This window comes from Aethalodelphis obliquidens, unplaced genomic scaffold (genome assembly GCF_003676395.1).
Source record: "Aethalodelphis obliquidens isolate GAN/ISIS:26980383/991018 unplaced genomic scaffold, ASM367639v1 scaffold7, whole genome shotgun sequence".
NCBI classification, from domain to species: domain Eukaryota; kingdom Metazoa; phylum Chordata; class Mammalia; order Artiodactyla; family Delphinidae; genus Aethalodelphis; species Aethalodelphis obliquidens.
This window is the reverse complement of record NW_020837951.1, coordinates 64,674,408-64,693,477: the sequence shown is the minus strand read 5'-3', so window position 1 is coordinate 64,693,477 and position 19,070 is coordinate 64,674,408. Positions and strand designations below refer to the sequence as shown.

The following is a 19,070-nucleotide window of genomic DNA, read 5'->3' as shown; positions in this document are numbered from 1 at the left end:
ACCAACAGCTTCCAGAAAGTGCACTTGATCTAAGCTACTGATAAAGAGTAAATGTGTTAACACACATACACACACACAATGTTGGACACTCATCTTTCCTCCTTTCACATAAAACTGTTAGCTTTATGAATCTCAGCAGAGGACATCCATTAGTGTCTTTACATCAATTTGTACGAAGATGCTAAAAAGCCATTTAGTTGGAATTATAAGAATTTAATGCACTTGTTTGTGGTTTAATTAAATGCAATATGAACAATTTTCAATATACCTAAAGAAAAGCAATCAGTAAAGAGAGAGAGAAAAAATTTTATGAGCTCTTTATTAAGAGCTAATCTTTTATTACCATGATCCCATTCTGATTCTGATATATATCAAATTGGTTTGGGAATCTACATGCTTCAGTCAGGGTTATCATCCTTGAATAACTCCTAAAATTTCTATTCTATGACAAAATTCATTGAAGTATATTAAACTACATCACTCCGAAAAAATAGTTACTATATTGTTTTAAGGACAAATTGGTTCTAAGGTGCTTTTTGATTTCAACTAAATCAATGAATTTATTTTTTGTACATTATGAAGGAACAAACAATAAGAAATCCAGCGGAGATCATAATTTTTTCACAATACCACTGAGCTTAATTAACTGAAAAGAATCCTACCAATCATTTAGTTCTACCCTTGTTTGCAGAGGAGACAATCCCATAGATGTCACTGCTGCAGAGCTACCGAGCAGCTCAGGCTCAAACTCCAGATATTTCCCATCTGTATTTCCTGACAGTAACATTTTACATGAAAGGGGATTTTTAACTGCATAATCTTCAAGGCCCACTCAAATGTCACCTCCTCTATGAAGCCTCTCCTAATCTTCCCAGCAAGAACGAATTTCACTCTCCTCTAAAGCGCAGGCTATGGTACTTTATCTATGTCTCTCCTACAGCAATCATTTTTTCCCTCTCATTTCAATCTCAAATTTCATATTCCCTCTAGAAAGATTTTTGAGTCACCCCTGTATCCCAGAGCACAGCACAATGCCTTGTTCTTGGCAGGTGCTCAATACATCATTGGATGATGTCAGCCATACCCAAATCTATATGATTAAAAGAGCTGACCATCTTATTGTTTAAAGCCAATTTACTGGTTTGAGTTGGTCTCTAAATACTCTCAAAAATATATAAAGAACTCATACAACTCAGTAGCATAAAAATAAATATTCCAATGAAAAACAGGCAAAGGATCTGAATAGAATTTTTCCAAAAACACATACAAATGGCCAACAGGCACATGAAAAGGTACTCAATATCACTAGTCAAGAGGGAAGTGTGGGCTTCCCTGGTGGTGCAGTGGTTGAGAGTCCGCCTGCCGATGCAGGGGACACGGGTTCGTGCCCCGGTCCGGGAAGATCCCACATGCCGCGGAGCGGCTGGGCCCATGAGCCATGGCGGCTGAGCCTGCGCGTCCAGAGCCTGTGCTCCGCAACGGGAGAGGCCACAACAGTGAGAGGCCCACGTACCGCAAAAAAAAAAAAAAAAGAAAAAGAAAAAAAAAGAGGGAAGTGCGAATCAAAGCCACAATAAGGTATCACCTCACACCTTCTAGAACAGTTATAATCAAATCAAAAAGATAAAAGATAGCAAATGCTGGTGAGGGTGTGGAGAAAAGGAAACCCTTGTGCACTATTAGTGGGATTGTAAATTGGTACAGCAACTATGGAAAACAGTATAAAGGTTCCCCCCAAAATGAAAAATGATCCAGCAATTACACTTCTGGGACCATATCCGAAACAAAAGCACTATGTCAAAGAGATATCTGCACCCCTATGTTCACAGCAGCATTATTTACAATAGCCAAGACATGAAAACAACCTAAGTGCTGATCAACAGATATATGGATAAAGAAGTCTTTATATATATGTATATATGTGTGTGTGTGTGTGTGTGTGTATAAATAAATAAATAAATAAATAAATAAATAAATAAATAAATATATATATATATATATATATATATATATATATATATATATATATATATATCAGCCATTACAAAAGCAAAAAGAAACTCCTGCCATTTGTGACAACATGGATGGACCTTGAGGGTAATGTGCTAAGTGAAATAAGTCAGACAGAGAAACACAAATACTGTCTGATCTCACTTAAATGAGGAATTTTTTAAAAAACTCAGGAAAAAAGAGATCAGATTTATGGTTACCAGAGGGAGGAGGTGAGGAGAGAGGGGACTAGATGAAGGTAGGGTGGTCAAAAGATACAAACTTCCAGGTGTAACATAAATAAGTTCTAGGGATGTAATGTACAACATGATGACTATAGTTTACATTGCTGTGTGGTAGATTTGAAAGTTGTCAAGAGCATAAACCCAAAGTTCTCATCACAAGGAGAAAAACTTTTTTTTTCTTTTTCTTTTTTTGTATATGAGATGATGGATGTTAACTAAACTAATTGCTGCAATCGTTTCACAACACTACATGTAAGTCAAATTATGCTGTACACCTTAAACTTATACGGTGCTGTATGTCAATTATATCTCAATAAAACTGGAAAAAATGAAGCTATAACCAATCCAATAAATCAATAAATACCCTCAAATGATATTTCCATTTTCCCTCTAGAATAACTAGATAACTTTGACTCAAAGGCCACCCTGGGGCTTCCCTGATGGCGCAGTGGTTAAGAATCCACCTGCCAATGCAGGGGACACGGGTTCAAGCCCCGGTCTGGGAAGATCACGCATTCTGTGGAGCAACTAAGCCCATGAGCCACAACTACTGAGCCCACATCCCACAAGTACTGAAGCCCGCGCGCCTAGAGCCCATGCTCCACAACAAGAGAAGCCACCACAATGAGAAGCCCGTGCACCGCAATGAAGAGCAGCCCCCGCTCGCCGCAACTAGGGAAAGCCCGCGCGCAGCAATGAAGACCCAATGCAGCCATAAATATATAAATAAATAGATTAAAAAACAAAACAACAAAGGCCATCCTGGTTGCTAAGACTCCTCGCTCCCAGTTACCTTGCTCTCCTTACCTAGAGTGTGCCTAGGAAAGCCGGTTTCTTCAGACCCTTCAAGAGTCTGCATTACCTTACCCAGTGGGAACAAATTAGAAGGATATGCAAGAAAAGATAAGCAGTTTATGTGACCAGGAATTTCATCCATTCCGCTTTCAGAATATAAAAAGGAAGGGGCCTTGAAAGAATGTCTCAGGAGACTCCTACGCACATGGAATTGAAACGTGCCTTTAGTTTCCAAACATGATCAGACTCGAGCAAAGTAAAGCCTATTAGAGCCATATCTGATTAGCCTATAATAACACAATTGTTGAAGTCCCTGAGTTTTTAGGGGGCACAAACTACACATGATTCCTTTAAGGCTCAAAACATAAAGCACGAGATACTAGGTATTAAATTCAAATTTCACTGAAGAATACACGCCACAGGCTGAATGTGCCTCACTATAAGAAAAACACAAGTCTTGCATTGAAGCAGTAATATGTGTTATTTTGGTGGGAAAATGTTTTATAACGTTGATACAGTTCCCACAATCCCAATCTGAAACCTCAGAACGAGATGTGTTTTGGAGCTCGGGATTTTTCGGATTTTGGAAATATGGAGCATACACTGTATATTAACACTCTAGTTGGGATGTGGGGCAACACAGTCTAATCAAATACATTCTACAGCAAAACCTTGGAATGATCACACTGAGGGGGATAAGCTGAGCCACAGCTCTTCCCAGGCTTTGTCACAAAATTAGTTCAGGTCAAGTTTTGCCTCCGAGTTACCAGTTTTCAGAGCATTTTATTGCTACCTACCACTCAGTGCTAAAAAGAAGTCATTTAACCTCTTCATGTGCTGTAATCAAAAACCTGGTAATAACGTGAGACACTCAAAACTTTCAAAGAATCCCTTCTCACTGATGAAGAATCATAACATTCCTCAACTCACACACACTGTCTCAGTAGTAATAATCTTAACTGCTATCTTTTGAGGGCTTTGTGTAAGTCCCCATGCTAAGTGTCTCATATTCTTTTTTTCTATTTTTTCCCATGATATAACTTAATAAATATACAAGGTGAAGCTGCATATTTTATTTTAATCATGATTTTCTTCTCAATTTTAGAAGGATTAAAAACATGGAGTTTCTTCTTCTCAATTTTACATGTTGTAGGTAAATCATTCTCCCAGATAATCATTCAACCAAAGACCTAAGGTTTGAGGACTTTTTTAAGCCTTATTTGCAAATATACAACGTGGGCCTCTTTTAAATATGTCACAGATAGCACTTAGGCTTATGATATGCCGCTTTGCTAAACCTCCTACCACTGGCACAGAACCCAGGAGCTTTCTGCACCTTAGTGCTCTGTTTCCTATGTTGCCCTTTTAATCCTAATGAAGTTATACCAAGTCAGGTTCATTGTGATTAATATGCATTATAAAATATACTCCGGACAAAAATATTGCTCTGCAACACAGAAGCAATGTCATACACTCCACAGAGAAAATCTACCTGGGGTCTGTGGGGTGAAATAGCCCTCACTCGGAAGACATATTAAGATATTAGTATTTCACAGTTTCCTCAGCGAGTTACTTCTTAAGTTAGTCTTCCCCACAAAAGTTACACCTCTTTTTAATCAGCACTATGAAATTTTTGGCCATTGAAAGAAAAAAAAGAAGCTACTAGCACTTTACTAGAAGGCTCTGAAACTGAAAAGCATTTAAAGCTTCAAAATTACCCTATGTTTCATTGGTGACTTAATATACAGCACTTATACAACCTCAGATAAAATATTTTTTAAACCATGATTCTGACAACTCCAAGTTTAAGTAAGTGGGGAGAGGAAGATTTACTATAATTTGAAAAGATTTAACATCACTTTTAGTTCTCTTTTTCAATTCAATCCTCTGTCTCTTTCTGTCCCTCTGTCTGTCTGTCTCTACCTACACAGCCCTCCACCACACACACACATACACTCTTGTGACTGATAATAGTCTGTTTAATAAAGCTTAAGGCATCTGTGGAATCATTACAAGAAATTACTTTTGTACCTAGTTTTAGAATGAATGATTTACTGCATTTCCCTTAATCCTTAAGTTGCATATTCATTGCTGTATTTTCCTCTAAATGCTGTCACTTAAATTGTCATGTAGAATAGGGCAAATCAGGGTCAGTTTATATAAGCGGCATCAATCTGAAGAACTTCATTGGTCTTTATTTCAAGGCATTATGCAAAGAAAACTGACATTAAGAGAGCCTTAACTGACAGCAAATGAAATCAATCAGCAAATCACTAAGCCATAATAAACTCACTCAATTTGTAGATAACCCTTCCTTTCCCAGGTCTTCACCTTGGCAGTCCATCAAACACTGTTTTTTGCCCAAGTAGCTAAAATGAAGAGCAATTCTGTTGTAGCCCTTGAAAGTTCAAGTGCTCACAGGCTTCATTCTCTCAATAATAAGCATTAAAAGGTATTATCGAGTAGGGTTATACTTAAATAGGCTTCAAAAATAGAAAAAAAAAAAGAGAAAGGGTCAAGTTTGGGATTTAGTTTTTGCCTCTTAACATTAATGGCAAAGAAATGATGTTCATATCATTCAGCAGCTTTTCTGCTTTGAGCTACCTAGAACTGAAAATTGTAACTAAAAATAAAATGCTCTGTACTTTCATACATTTTGTGCTTTTGTTTCTTTAACTAGGTGTGTCTCAAACATTTCACATACAGGCAAATACTGTCACCTTTTCAGAGTTGGAATTTAAAGTCCAAAAAAAAAATACAAATGGTATAAATAAAGGCAACAAAATGAGTTAAAAGGACATATGAAGACAGTAGTAATGCTTGAATTACTTTAAAAAATAATTATTCAAATAGAAGTATATGGTGGACATTCACCAAAGTGTTAGCAATGGCTTTATACTGAGCTGTAAGAAAACACTAGAGTTGTGGAACATTTTGTTCTTTTTATTGCACACGTTGCTACTAAAGTGAAACCTGTATCAAACAGGTCATCAGCCAAAAGTCTCCAAGAGTCAAAACACTAAAACATTCCTTAACGTACTTAGGTTACTTTTCCTGAAACACAGGCCTGTTTGCAGTTCAGTCCAACACAATTTATATTAATTTAGCATTTTACAATATAAAAAGCACCTTACCTCTCTTGATCTCCCCACATTACATTATCTCACCTGATCTCCCCACAGCCCAGTGAGTGAAAGAAAGCAAGACAGGCTTCACCACCTCCTTTTAAAGATGAGGAAATAGGGGGCTCAGGGCTGTTGAGTGACCTGCCAAGGTGGTTACATTACAGAGCCGGGACTTCAATCCAGGCATTCTGACTCTCCACATAGGCTTTCTCCAATACTACATTGCTTGCCTCTTTCCCCAGCAGACAGAGTTATTTTGTCTCTTCCAAATTCCCCTTCTGATCAACATAATGTTTCCAGCAAACTCAGTGACATTCAGAAAATTGCACAGATTCATGGTTGCCAACTCCCCCATCATCTGATTTACTTGCTTTTCTTTTAGAAGGGCAAAAATCTCATCCTGAATCAGGCCCCTGACTTCAGACTATACTACAAAGCTACAGTAATCAAGACAGTATGGTACTGGCACAAAAACAGAAAGATAGATCAATGGAACAGGATAGAAAGCCCAGAGATAAACCCACGCACATATGGTCACCTTATCTTTGATAAAGGAGGCAGGAATGTACAGTGGAGAAAGGACAGCCTCTTCAATAAGTCGTGCTGGGAAAACTGGACAGGTACATGTAGAACTATGAGATTAGATCACTCCCTAACACCATACACGAAAATAAGCTCAAAATGGATTAAAGACCTAAATGTAAGGCCAGAAACTATCAAACTCTTAGAGGAAAACATAGGCAGAACACTGTATGACATAAATCACAGCAATATCCTTTTTGACCCACCTCCTAGAGAAATGGAAATAAAAACAAAACTAAACAAATGGGACCTAATGAAACTTCAAAGCTTTTGCACAGCAAAGGAAACCATAAACAAGACCAAAAGACAACCCTCAGAATGGGAGAAAATATTTGCAAACGAAGCAACTGACAAAGGATTAATTTCCAAAATTTACAAGCAGCTCATGCAGCTCAATATCAAAAAAACAAACAATCCAATCCAAAAATGGGCAGAAGACCTAAATAGACATTTCTCCAAAGAAGAGATACAGACTGCCAACAAACACATGAAAGAATGCTCAACATCATTAATCATTAGAGAAATGCAAATCAAAACTACAATGAGATATCATGTCACACCAGTCAGAATGGCCATCATCAAAAAATCTAGAAACAATAAATGCTGGAGAGGGTGTAGAGAAAAGGGAACACTCTTGCACTGCTGGTGGGAATGTGAATTGGTACAGCCACTATGGAGAACAGTATGGAGGTTCCTTAAAAAACTAAAAATAGAACTACCATATGACCCAGCAATCCCACTACTGGGCATATACCCTGAGAAAACCATAATTCAAAAAGAGTCATGTACCACAATGTTCATTGTAGCTCTATTTACAATAGCCAGGACATGGAAGCAACCTAAGTGTCCATCATCAGATGAATGGATAAAGAAGATGTGGCACATATATGCAATGGAATATTACTCAGCCATAAAAAGAGACAGAATTGAGATATTTGTAGTGAGGTGGATGGACCTAGAGTCTGTCCTACAGAGTGAAGTAAGTCAGAAAGAGAAAGACAAATACCATATGCTAACACATATATATGGAATTTAAGAAAAAAAATGTCATGAAGAACCTAGGGGTAAGACAGGAATAAAGACACAGACCTACTAGAGAACGGACTTGAGGATATGGGGAGGGTGAAGGGTGAGCTGTGACAAAGCGAGAGAGAGGCATGGACATATATACACTACCAAATGTAAGGTAGATAGCTAGTGGGAAGCAGCCGCATAGCACAGGGAGATCAGCTCGGTGCTCTGTGACCGCCTGAAGGGGTGGGATAGGGAGGGTGGGAGGGAGGGAGATGCAAGAGGGAAGAGATATGGGAACATATGTATATGTGTAACGGATTCACTTTGTTATAAAGCAGAAACTAACACACCATTGTAAAGCAATTATACCCCAATAAAGGTGTCAAAAAAGAAAAAACCTCTCATCCTGAGATTGAAAACTAAGCGAGTCTACACCTGATGAAGGAATGTTTACAAGCCAAACAGTTAAAGGAAAACAATTTAAAAACTACCTATTAGTGCTGTTTAATTTCCAAAGTTTTTTCATCCATGTCATGTGATCCTCACAACTGCCCCAAGATGCAGCAGGGCAAGTATCATCATCTTCATGTTACAGATGACAAGGTGATGCACCAGAAGAACTAACGGCCGAAAGCTCACAGACAGTGATTCTAGGATAAAACTCCAGTTGCACTCAGCACCACAAGGATGATAATTCATATTCATCCTTCACAAGAAAGGACAATGTTGTTTCCCGTGAGAAAAAGACAAGATAACAACTGGATAAAATAATGAGAATTCCTGTTACCTGTGTAATTTGTGTCTACGGGTAAAGGATTCCATCTGTTCTGTGGCTAATCCTATTACTTTCTGGTAAAGTTGTATAACTTCTTCAACCTCTGTGATAGTGACTCTGCTATGACTTTATTTTCTTCCAAATTATTCTTCCTTATAATAAACAAAGGAAGAAATGATTTTTAAAAACTAGAGAAAAAAGACTTTATTTAAAATAATTCCTACCAGATTTTACTTAGTGTCAGTTCAGATCACTGATGCCAGGTCACTCCCACAGGGAATAATTCGTGAATATTTTCAGCTGAGTTAAGGAGTAGGGAGTCACTAGATTCCTCAGTATAAGATTCTGCATAGCAGAAGCTTTATACAGATGCATTTCCTTGCCCTCATATGTCATCCTGTCATTTTCAAAAGGCAAAGAGAGATTAAAGTCCCAACAGGAGAAAAAACAAAACAAAACTGTTGTTTCAGACCACCACTAACCTGAAATAAAACCCATGATCCAAGATGTAAAATGTCCCATCAGGTAAACATTAAAAAAAAAACTTTTTAGCACTCCTAGCCTTAACAGATTTTTTTCTTTTTTAGAAATCTTAGCTATCACTTAATGCCCAAGATTATGTTTTAACGACAGATACAAAGAAAAATACGGGTTTTTGTTTTGTTTTGTTTTGTTTTGTTTGCAGTACGCGGGCTTCTCGCCGTTGTGGCCTCTCCCGTTGCAGAGCACAGGCTCCAGATGCGCAGGCTCAGCGGCCATGGCTCACGGACCCAGCCGCTCCGTGGCATGTGGGATCTTCTCGGACCGGGGCACGAACCCGTGTCCCCTGCATCGGCAGGCGGACTCTCAACCACTGCGCCACCAGGGAAGTCCAAATACGGGTTTTTTTTTTTTACAACAAGTCTTTTGAAATAAAATATGGGGATTAAGAAAATAATGGTAGCATATATCACCTGGTAAAATATTTGGACCAAAAAGCATAATTCTACATTTTTACTCTCAAGATCCTGCCCTAAAATTCTGTTTGATGCGCCCCCCTACGCCCTCCTCCACCACCATCACCACCAAAAAAAAAAAAAAAAAAAGTGCAAATCAAATAGGCAGAGGAAGGGAACGGAGGAGGAAGGGAGGCAGGGAGGGTGAGAGGACTTAGGTGATAATACCGGAACTGCTCTAATAACGACTGATGGGCGAGGCTAAATTTCTAGCAAAGTCTTCCTGGTCAATGGAAACTAAAACGTCCTGAAACCTTAGGAGAAGATACAGATTCGGGACAACAAAGTGTAACTCACAGTGACTATAAATCAATGTTTAAATGCTACTATGCTATTATTTAATCACTGTTGTTCCAATTTGCAACACACTCTAAAATTAGTCCTTCTGTACACATTAACATCTTACTTCTCTTTATATTGTTTTACTTAGCATTGCTCACAGCTCTAGTACCAGCAAGTTTTGAAGAAAGTTAATGTCTGCTTGTGTATTATCAAATCTTCAGAGTAGAATTCTAAAATTTTAACTAGCAAATAACAAAAATATTTTCTCTAACAACATTACTTCAGGAAGTGCCATTTATTCTTCCTGGTGTCAACATGGAAAACAAACGCACTAATTCTTATATTCATCCTTGAGGTGGGCCTCAAATCCTGGACATTTAGATTCCTCATTGGCACAATTTTTATTCTGTGGAACTGGAGATTACAGCTGTCAAGCAGCTAGATGAGACAAAGGATGGCTTTTTTCCATCAAAATGTCTTTATTCTCAGATGAACTATATGATTTTTCCAGCTAATTGTTTTCCCCTAACAAACAGGTCTTCCCTGGGAAGCACCTTCCAGCCTTTGAAGAAGGTAGCATTTCAACATGCTCTTTGATGCCACAACTGAATTCTAAAATCATTTTATGTTTTGTAATTTAAAAGATATTTTGATTTATGAATTTAAAGAGAATTGCACACTCATTGATAACAACTTTAGATAACCCCAAAATCTTCTTGATACCTTTTTACAAAAATGACCCCACTTACCAAAAAGGTCAGACTTCCAATAATGTCAGACATTCAAAGCACAGTCATGGACCCAGAAATAAATGAAAAGGAATATCTATGAGACATACAGCTGTCACAAAATATATTCTCTTTACTTCACCATGGAGACTCTTAGACTAAACCCTGACAACTCTGTAAATTAGGAACCCAGCGAGAATGGACATCTGAAAATAAGGGAAGACCTGAACTATAAAAAGAAGGTAAAACTTTCTTTTAGTATCAGAAAATAAAGAACCATACTTTAAAAAGGAAACTAAAGAACTAATAGAAGTCATCTAGTCTTTCAGGGACAACTGGGCACTTTTACCTATTTAGTATTCTACATATTTAGCAATATTTCCATTCAAAATGGCTAGTTTTCATGTTTTAAAAAATAATCAGAGATCTGAAAATTCACTTATGGGGATGGAATAACTTGAAGAAGAAAATATCTACATAATACAAGATTTCAAGTAAAATTGCCTAACATTTCTTTAACTTCTAACTATGTCCAAATGAAGACATTTCTTATACAACAATTAGAAGGCTGCTGCATTAAGCAGTGTAACTGGGAACACATGTGAAAAATTATTAAGAGTGATTCTTGATATTTTTATTCCCTGACAGTTTAGGTACTTAGGTACAAGGTATTTGTTCCTTCTCTATATTAAAAAAAAAAAAAATCCCTTCAAGATGCTCTTTTATGATTTAACTTTATAAATACAACAAAATAGCTGGAAGAAATTTCTATGCCTGGAAGGTAAGTTAAATGTAAAAAACCATGGTACCCCAAAAGTTGCGGGTATAGCACATAACAAACAACCACACCAAGTAAGGACTTTGTAATAACATGGTAGGTTATGGGTGATTAAAGGATTACTGGATTTACGGTAAAGACTCTTGTTTAAAATCTTCATAAATAAATGGTTTCACAATGAAGCCTTTCTAATGAAGTGTTTATAAACATATATTTATAAAATATACTACATTTCCAGAGGTATAGTTATTGTGCACTAAGCCTTAAACACTTTTATGAGATGGTTCGGGGGACTTTTCCTTTTAAATGAAGTGGGTTTAGAAGTTAAAAAAAAAAATTGATCCCAAGTCTCTTAAAGGCGTGCACAACTTAGGCACAGCAGCTTCCTAAGGCATCTTGACCAGTGTCTGAAATCAGGTATTCATTCACCCATACATACTGAGGGCCTCTTCTATGTGAGGCAGGGTTCTGAGCTCTGATGATGCAGCAGTGAACAAAACCAAGTTCCTGGTCTCACGACCTTTCATGTTAGTAGAGAGCTGATAAATAGTGAGTGTTTACAATGTACCTGTCACTATTCTAAGCACTTCAGGTGGATTAACCCATTCAATAGTCACACTGAGTTAGAAACTTCTATTATTTTCATTTTATAGATGAAGAGGCTGAAATACACCGTTTAAGTAACTTTCCCCATTAATCTCTTTTGGATTTCTATTCTCGCCATGATCTCCTCACAAACGAAATTGTATTTTATAGACAGACCCTACCTTTATTCTTTTTTCCTCTCAGCTACCCTAAAACACACACACACACCACACACACACACACACAACACACAAAACACTATGCCATGGTTTACAAAAGGCAGAAAGGCATGATTAAAAAGAATGAAGGGACCGGTCACCCTACTCACTGGATATGTGACCTTTAGCAATTTACTTCATCTCAGTAAACTTCAGCTTCTTCCTTTGTAAAATAGATAAAAGCAGAGCACCTCTTTTTCATAGGGTTGTTGCAGGGATTAAATGAGAGAGTAAATGTAAGGTGCTTAGCACAGTAACTGGTACAGAATAAGCGCTCAATAATATCAATATTGATATTGTTCTGTGTTGTTTATTGTTGAATGGGAATGGAGGCACAAACATTTATGGGATGCCTGCTGGTATCTTCCAGATAGTAAAAGCATCACATATCATAATTATTGAAAAAACACAATTCAAAGTATAAGACGATGAGTAACAGGTATCTTTATAAAGTATGGGCAGAATATTTTTTCTTACAAAGTCCTCTGCATTCACACTGTACTGGGCTTTTCAGCTAAAGCTAACTTGTCTAATCTAGGTGTTTTATTTTTTTCCAGTATCCTAGTAGACTAATATGCTGTTATTTAGGAGATAAAAGCCCAGGTATAATAGTTCTAAACTGGCCATAGGAGCTTAAACAGGGGTTACATTGGCGACATGGCCTCACTGGAACATCAAGTAACAAGGAAAAGTAAATAGGGAGCTACAGTTGATCTTAATCAAAATTATGTGAAGCTTTTGAAGAAACAAGGAAGACTGAAGGAAACAAATGGAAAGATATAGAGAAAAGATTCTAAGTAACCATTTCTTTAAAAACAAAACCACCCCCACACACCCCTCAAAAGTAATAAAATCAAGCTACTGTTGCTTACTTCATCTTTACAATGTTTCCCATACTGGTCAGCAGTAATAAGAGCCACCATGCGTTGTCTGCTTTCTTTGTGCTGGGCACTGTGCTCTCTGCTTTACATGGATTGCCTCATTCAAACTTACTACAAGCCCGAGAAATTGTTAGCATTACACTTTGTTGCAGATAAGGAAATCAGGGTTAAAAGCTAGCAGATCGCAGAGACTAGATGAACTGAATTATCTCCTGTAGAAGAGTATCAGTCACATGCTCTTCTGGGTACAGAGAGATAAGGTAATCCACTCATCCTCTTCAACTTTCAATCACGCTCATTGGTCTTCCTTCCATCAAGGATTATACCTATAATAAAGCTTGCCCCTTTGGAAAAGACAGACAGTGGCTGTCTAGGAAAACTTCAGCTCCTACCGCTCTAAATGATGGTTGTATATGTTGGCCAAATAATTCAGACGCTACCACATCCTGCATAGTGGTCCTCCCCTCATCATAATCGAAAGCTGTTCATGCTTTGAGTAGTCCGCTTCATCAGCACACAGTACAAAGCTAAACAAATACTGAATTCCTAAATATGTAGCCACACTTAGCATAAATATATATATTTACAAACTGCGAAAAGGTGAAAAGTAGAGTTCTATAATATTAGCCTGTCAAATGGAAACACAATTTTGTATCTGTGAATTTGTCTACAATACAGCATAAACTATGACCTACATCATACACAGATGCATAATGTATACTTTGTAAATGGAAGAAAAACTCCACTGTAGATTTCAAAGGTTTCACTCTGACCATTTAACACAGGCATCTAGATTTTTACTGTCAGATTTTACCAGTTCAGGCTTTGCAGTCAAATACACCCAGACTTAAACTCAGACTCTAGGCCTTACCATTTACTTGCTGTCGATCTGAGGAGAGTTACCTGCCATAGTTGTTGTTTTCAATTGTAAAATGGAAATAATGCCATCTATCTGACAGGTCCATTGTGAGAATTAACTGAGATCATTTATTTAAACAGCTAAGCATGATACCTGTTACACAGTAAGTGCTCACTAAAATGGCACTTATAATAATAATTATTATAATTATAGTTATTGTTATAATTAAGGACTTCAATTAATACAGTGCCTTTCTTCTCAAAGTACTCCATATCACCAATTGTGTCCGTGTCCGTGTGTGTGTGTGTGTGTGTGTGTGTGTGTGTGTGTGTGTGTGTGTGTATCAAACACTATTAGGGCTCAAATATGTGCTCTTCTCTGCACAGGATACTAAACCAAAACATATATTACTAAACTACAATGCATGTTACAGCACGTCAATACAAAATTTACCCAAGTGTTTAGGTATCTGGCAACCCACATAACTATTTTTATTAGAACTTGGAAAAGATAGTAGTTTAAAATACAAGCCCATCCATTTCCTTCTTGTTATGCACAGATGTCAGAACTCTATAGAGTTCATGCTTTGCCTCAAAAAATGGCATTCCTAAGAAGCAGTCTCTTTCCAAATCATCACAATCTAGAGTTTGGGGGAAGTCTTTATTTGTGAATTATGACAAGTACTAAGCCCTGTGAGATTCCGAATTAAGATAACCAAGCAAAGGATTACTTTACAACCACTAGAAAAATCTCAAATCATATTGTACTTAAATATAATCAAATTTTAAATGTACATCTTAATCTTGTACTAAATAATGGTACAGTATTCTAGCCTATAAATGAAAATAAAAATGCCTTATGCTTCGTTTTACAATTACATATGTTTTAGATATATTGGTGGACAATCTAATGAAAGAAACAACAAGCATTTTTTCTTTGTTGAGCATTAATTTGAGTACTAATAACAAATTAAATTAGGGTATGGAGCATGTAGGAAAAAATTAACATAGCCCCACTTGGACTGACATTAATTTTGTACGAAGTTAAAATTTTACAGGGTCATAAACTGAAGAATGAAAAAAGTTTATCTTAAACCTCAAAATGTGAAAGGGACTGAGTTTTAAGAGATCTTTCTCTTAAATACATTGAAAAATCTAGGGTGCTACTGAACAAGGACAACCTCTTTTGAATTACCAGTCTCCCTATAGTTCACATAATGTCGATAGATTTTTCTAATAAAGAAATTGGGCATTAAAGGGAGAATAAAATACATACTAAATTTTGTTTTGTCTGATTAAAAAATATTTTTAACCCTAAGGAGAAAAATGAGCACAATAACCTAATAGTAACCTAGAATAGAAAGCTAGCTGCAGCATCTGAAAATAAATATGTTTTTGAAAATAAATATCTTTATTAAGTTTATTTTAAAGTTACTTGAGGTTTTATGATTGGGTGCTTTGAGTTTTATAAATGAAATAACCTAGCTGACACATATAACAAAGTTCATTAAAACTAAACACTGAAGTATAAGATACTTTTCAATGCAAAGTGCAGCTAGGTTCTAGATTTGCTGAAATTAAATTGCCACCTGAGAAATGCTGGATATACTTTGGAATTAACACTGAAAAATATCAAATATCTCGCCTGATAATTTTATCTAAAGTGATTTTTTGTAAAACAATAAGAGTTACAAATTCAGACTAGCTTAAAGAGATAACAGCCTAGCGTCTTATTGTCCTCTGCTGCCCAAAAGTATGTTCTTTTAATACTGTACTTAGCTATAAACCACACGTTTTTCCTTGGTAAAAAATAAAAAACTTTTCTGGATTATTTAATTGGTTAGTTCTAGGCTTTAAAGAAAAAAACACAATTATTTGTGAAATATAGTGTTACATGACAGAAGAAAAATGAGGAAAAATTATTTGCATCTTCTTCAAGTTAGTCACAATACTTGGAGGCTTCCATTCTCCGCAGTTAGTGCAATTTCTTTTTCTACGTGTCTCGGTAGCAAACAATGTAATTTAGACTCTAACCTGGCACGCTACAACCTCTGGCCCGCCCTTGAGCCCCTCCATTGCAAAGGTCTCCAGGTGCAGTCTGGGTAGCTGCAGGGTGAAGTCATTCCTACTTGCCGCAGTCCGTGACAGCGAGATCTGATCTCTGACCTAAAGGGAAAAAAATAGCATCAATGGTAATTCCCCTTCAGACACATTAACTGGGATGAACTGGGTCCCCTTGAGCCCACTGAGTGGACTTGCATTGATCGCTGGACCTGAAATCCATGAATAAATTTAGGACTAATTGATTTTTCGTTGCAAATAAATCTCTAATTCAGAGTACTGGGGGAGAATGTTAAGAAGAAAAAGCATCCTCCTACTTGAAATGAGGGAGGGAAGGAGAGTCGCTGGAGCTCTTCTGATCAAGAGGTTTTGAATTATTTTTTCACTGTTCCACCCTCAGAAGAAAAAGGAAAGGAAAAAACATCTACAAAATCAAAAATAAACAGCAATCTCCTATTTATTCTCACTTTCTTAATAACATGTTTAATTTAACTGGTATTAACTGATATATATTAAACAAGATAGTTATTAGGTACTAGTCTTTGAAAAGAAAACTTCAATATGTACTCTAGAGTAAAAACAAATATGCTCAACACACAAGGAGGCTTAAAAATATACCAGCAAGAGGTCTGCTTGCCCTCTTTACTCTAAATTAAACTTGAGGCTTAATGATTAAATACATATAAACCAACTTGGTCACACAACTTCTAAATAAGATAATGGATAAAATTAGTAGTGTTTGTACTATATTTTAAGTATTCAGTAAGGTAACAATACAAACACATCACAGATACAGAGAATTGGAGAAACACCAATTCTCTAGCTAGCCTCTGCATCACATGCAGTTGATATTACACTGCCACCTTCTGGACAAATGAGAAATACTCACTATATAATATAAACAGATAGAAGAAAATGCTCAGAAACAGGTATTTTCATTTTTAATTTCCAAACTTAGTAAAAGCCTCAAAAATTCCACAGTTTAGTTTTCTTTTAAGACCAGTGATCTTTCATCTTCAATCACACAGTTTAATGATAGCAGTTTTCATATGTATACATATTTCCTAACTTTCCTTATACCTGAATAGGTTTTAAAAAATTATCTTTTTGACACCATATATTTGATAAATAGTATACAATTAGCTTAAAACCACAGGACAAAATGAGTTTTTATGAGGTAGCAAAGGTCAAGAATGGAGAGAACTATCATTGCTCAAATAAATGTATTTATATCTCTAGTTTTACCTGAGCAATTTCATATGTAACTTGGCAATAATATATGATAGAAACCCCAACCTTCATTTTTCTATTCCAGCTTGTAAAACTGTTTGAGTTATTTCTTACTTTATGAATGAACTATCATACTACATAGGGTTTCCTTAAATCAGCAAACATGCGCAAATACGTGATGACATCTTTCATCGTTCGTGCTAATCTAAGTTATAAAAATCCTTATACTCTCAAGTTGAGCTGAAGAATTTCTGTCAATAAGTGAATGTCAAAGTGTATGCTGTAAAACATACACTATAATGCAATTTCTATAACAGTGTGAGTATGATATTCACGCCGGAGTCCTAATTCAGAATGTATATTTATCTGTAACAAACATTCTCCAGGCTTCAGTTAAGATGAGAATGCTTTTAACTCACTTAACAAAATAAAGCAAAGACATTTGTGAAATATGATTTAGGTTTTATATCTTATATGTATGGACACCTTCTCTTGCCTTTTTTTTTTTTTTGTCATCACCAATGTGCACTCAGATAAAAGAAAACATTAATGTGGATTAAGGTACTGAGAATTTATCAACATCAAACCACTAGTGTTTTGCCTTCTACCCTTCTGAACAACAGTCAATAGATCTAAATATTTTACTGCACCCTGGCCAATTCATTGTTTGATGTTTAAAAACTCACCCAGAATCAAAGAAAATTTATTAAATTTGAGCCCCCAAATGAGATACTATTAGCTTTGAAAGTCAAGTTTAACTGCGATATTGATGATTCTCTTTTTTCTGTGACAAAATTCACTAGGGAAATCCTGGATGTCAAAGTACAAAAGCAGATTGCTAATATGGGCAAGGGGAGGGGGGGCAGGGGGGAGGCTATGAGCAATGTAGGTATAATCCACAACACACTCCAAGCACTGGAGGTCCTTTAACCTGATTAATATCAGGCACCATACTTCATCTGTGAAGCCTGACATACAGGAACACTAAGCCACATTTTATATTCTCTAAATAAACTTTCTGAACAACATTAAGCCGGGGCATCTGGCATTTAAAACTGTGATTTATTGTCAAATTAACATTTTCACTACAACATTATTTAATTTGCCAAATGAAATAATTCTTTGTATTTGTATTAGATAGGGAAAAAACTCAAAATGCAGTTGTACTGCTAAACCTAATGATGGGCATCATAATTATAACATTATTTGAATAACATGCATGTGTTAAACTATCATTAAATTATAAATTATCTGTTGAATGTTGGCAGTGCCATCAAGAGACGGTGCCCCATGATATAATCTCACAAATATTTCTACTAAAATTTAAGAGTTTCTTCCCACTTTGAAATTAAATCAAAACTTTGAAAATAGGCATCTAAAATAGTCTCCACATATTTCAAGGAAAAGGATTTTTTTAAGTCTTGATAAAAGATTGACCAAGAATTCTTTTATTTTAATGGAAAAGGGGAGTGAAAGCATCATGTTGAAAGAATACAAAACAGTGACACTAGGACAAGTGAAAATATAACGATGCAGCAAAGAGCAGCAAGGAAAGGTGACAGGGAACAGGAAAAAGAAAGGGCGAAAAGGGGAGACTGTTCAGAAAGAATGCAAAAGGCAAGTCTCAATATCAGTGTGTGAACAAGGATAAAGAGGGAAGAGATTCAACACAGAACAGTAAGTAAAAAGACTCTCACCTTATTTCATTAAATTAGTTCATAAGAAAAATAGAACAGCAGGCTGAGAACAAAGTGACTAAGAGCAGAAAGGAGATAAGTGGGATTTCTTTAGGAAATGCTGCCCACTGGATAAAAAATGGTCTTTCAAAAGTGAGAATTTAAAGTAAATTTCTTTACTGTCAAAAAAATTTTGAAGTAACAATATTAGAACAATAAAATTATTTTTCTTCCTACTCTTCCTAGGGAAAAG

General features: G+C 36.3%; 1 protein-coding gene across 1 annotated transcript in view; it reads right to left on the bottom strand.

The window, feature by feature from the left end:
- CCDC171 (coiled-coil domain containing 171) overlaps positions 1-19,070 on the bottom strand; it is a 356,794-nt gene that overhangs the window by 67,726 nt on the left and 269,998 nt on the right. Inside the window, exon 26 of the mRNA XM_027105900.1 lies at positions 15,885-16,016. Coding sequence (XP_026961701.1) covers positions 15,885-16,016 — 132 coding nt within the window. The remainder of the gene's footprint in view (positions 1-15,884; positions 16,017-19,070) is intronic.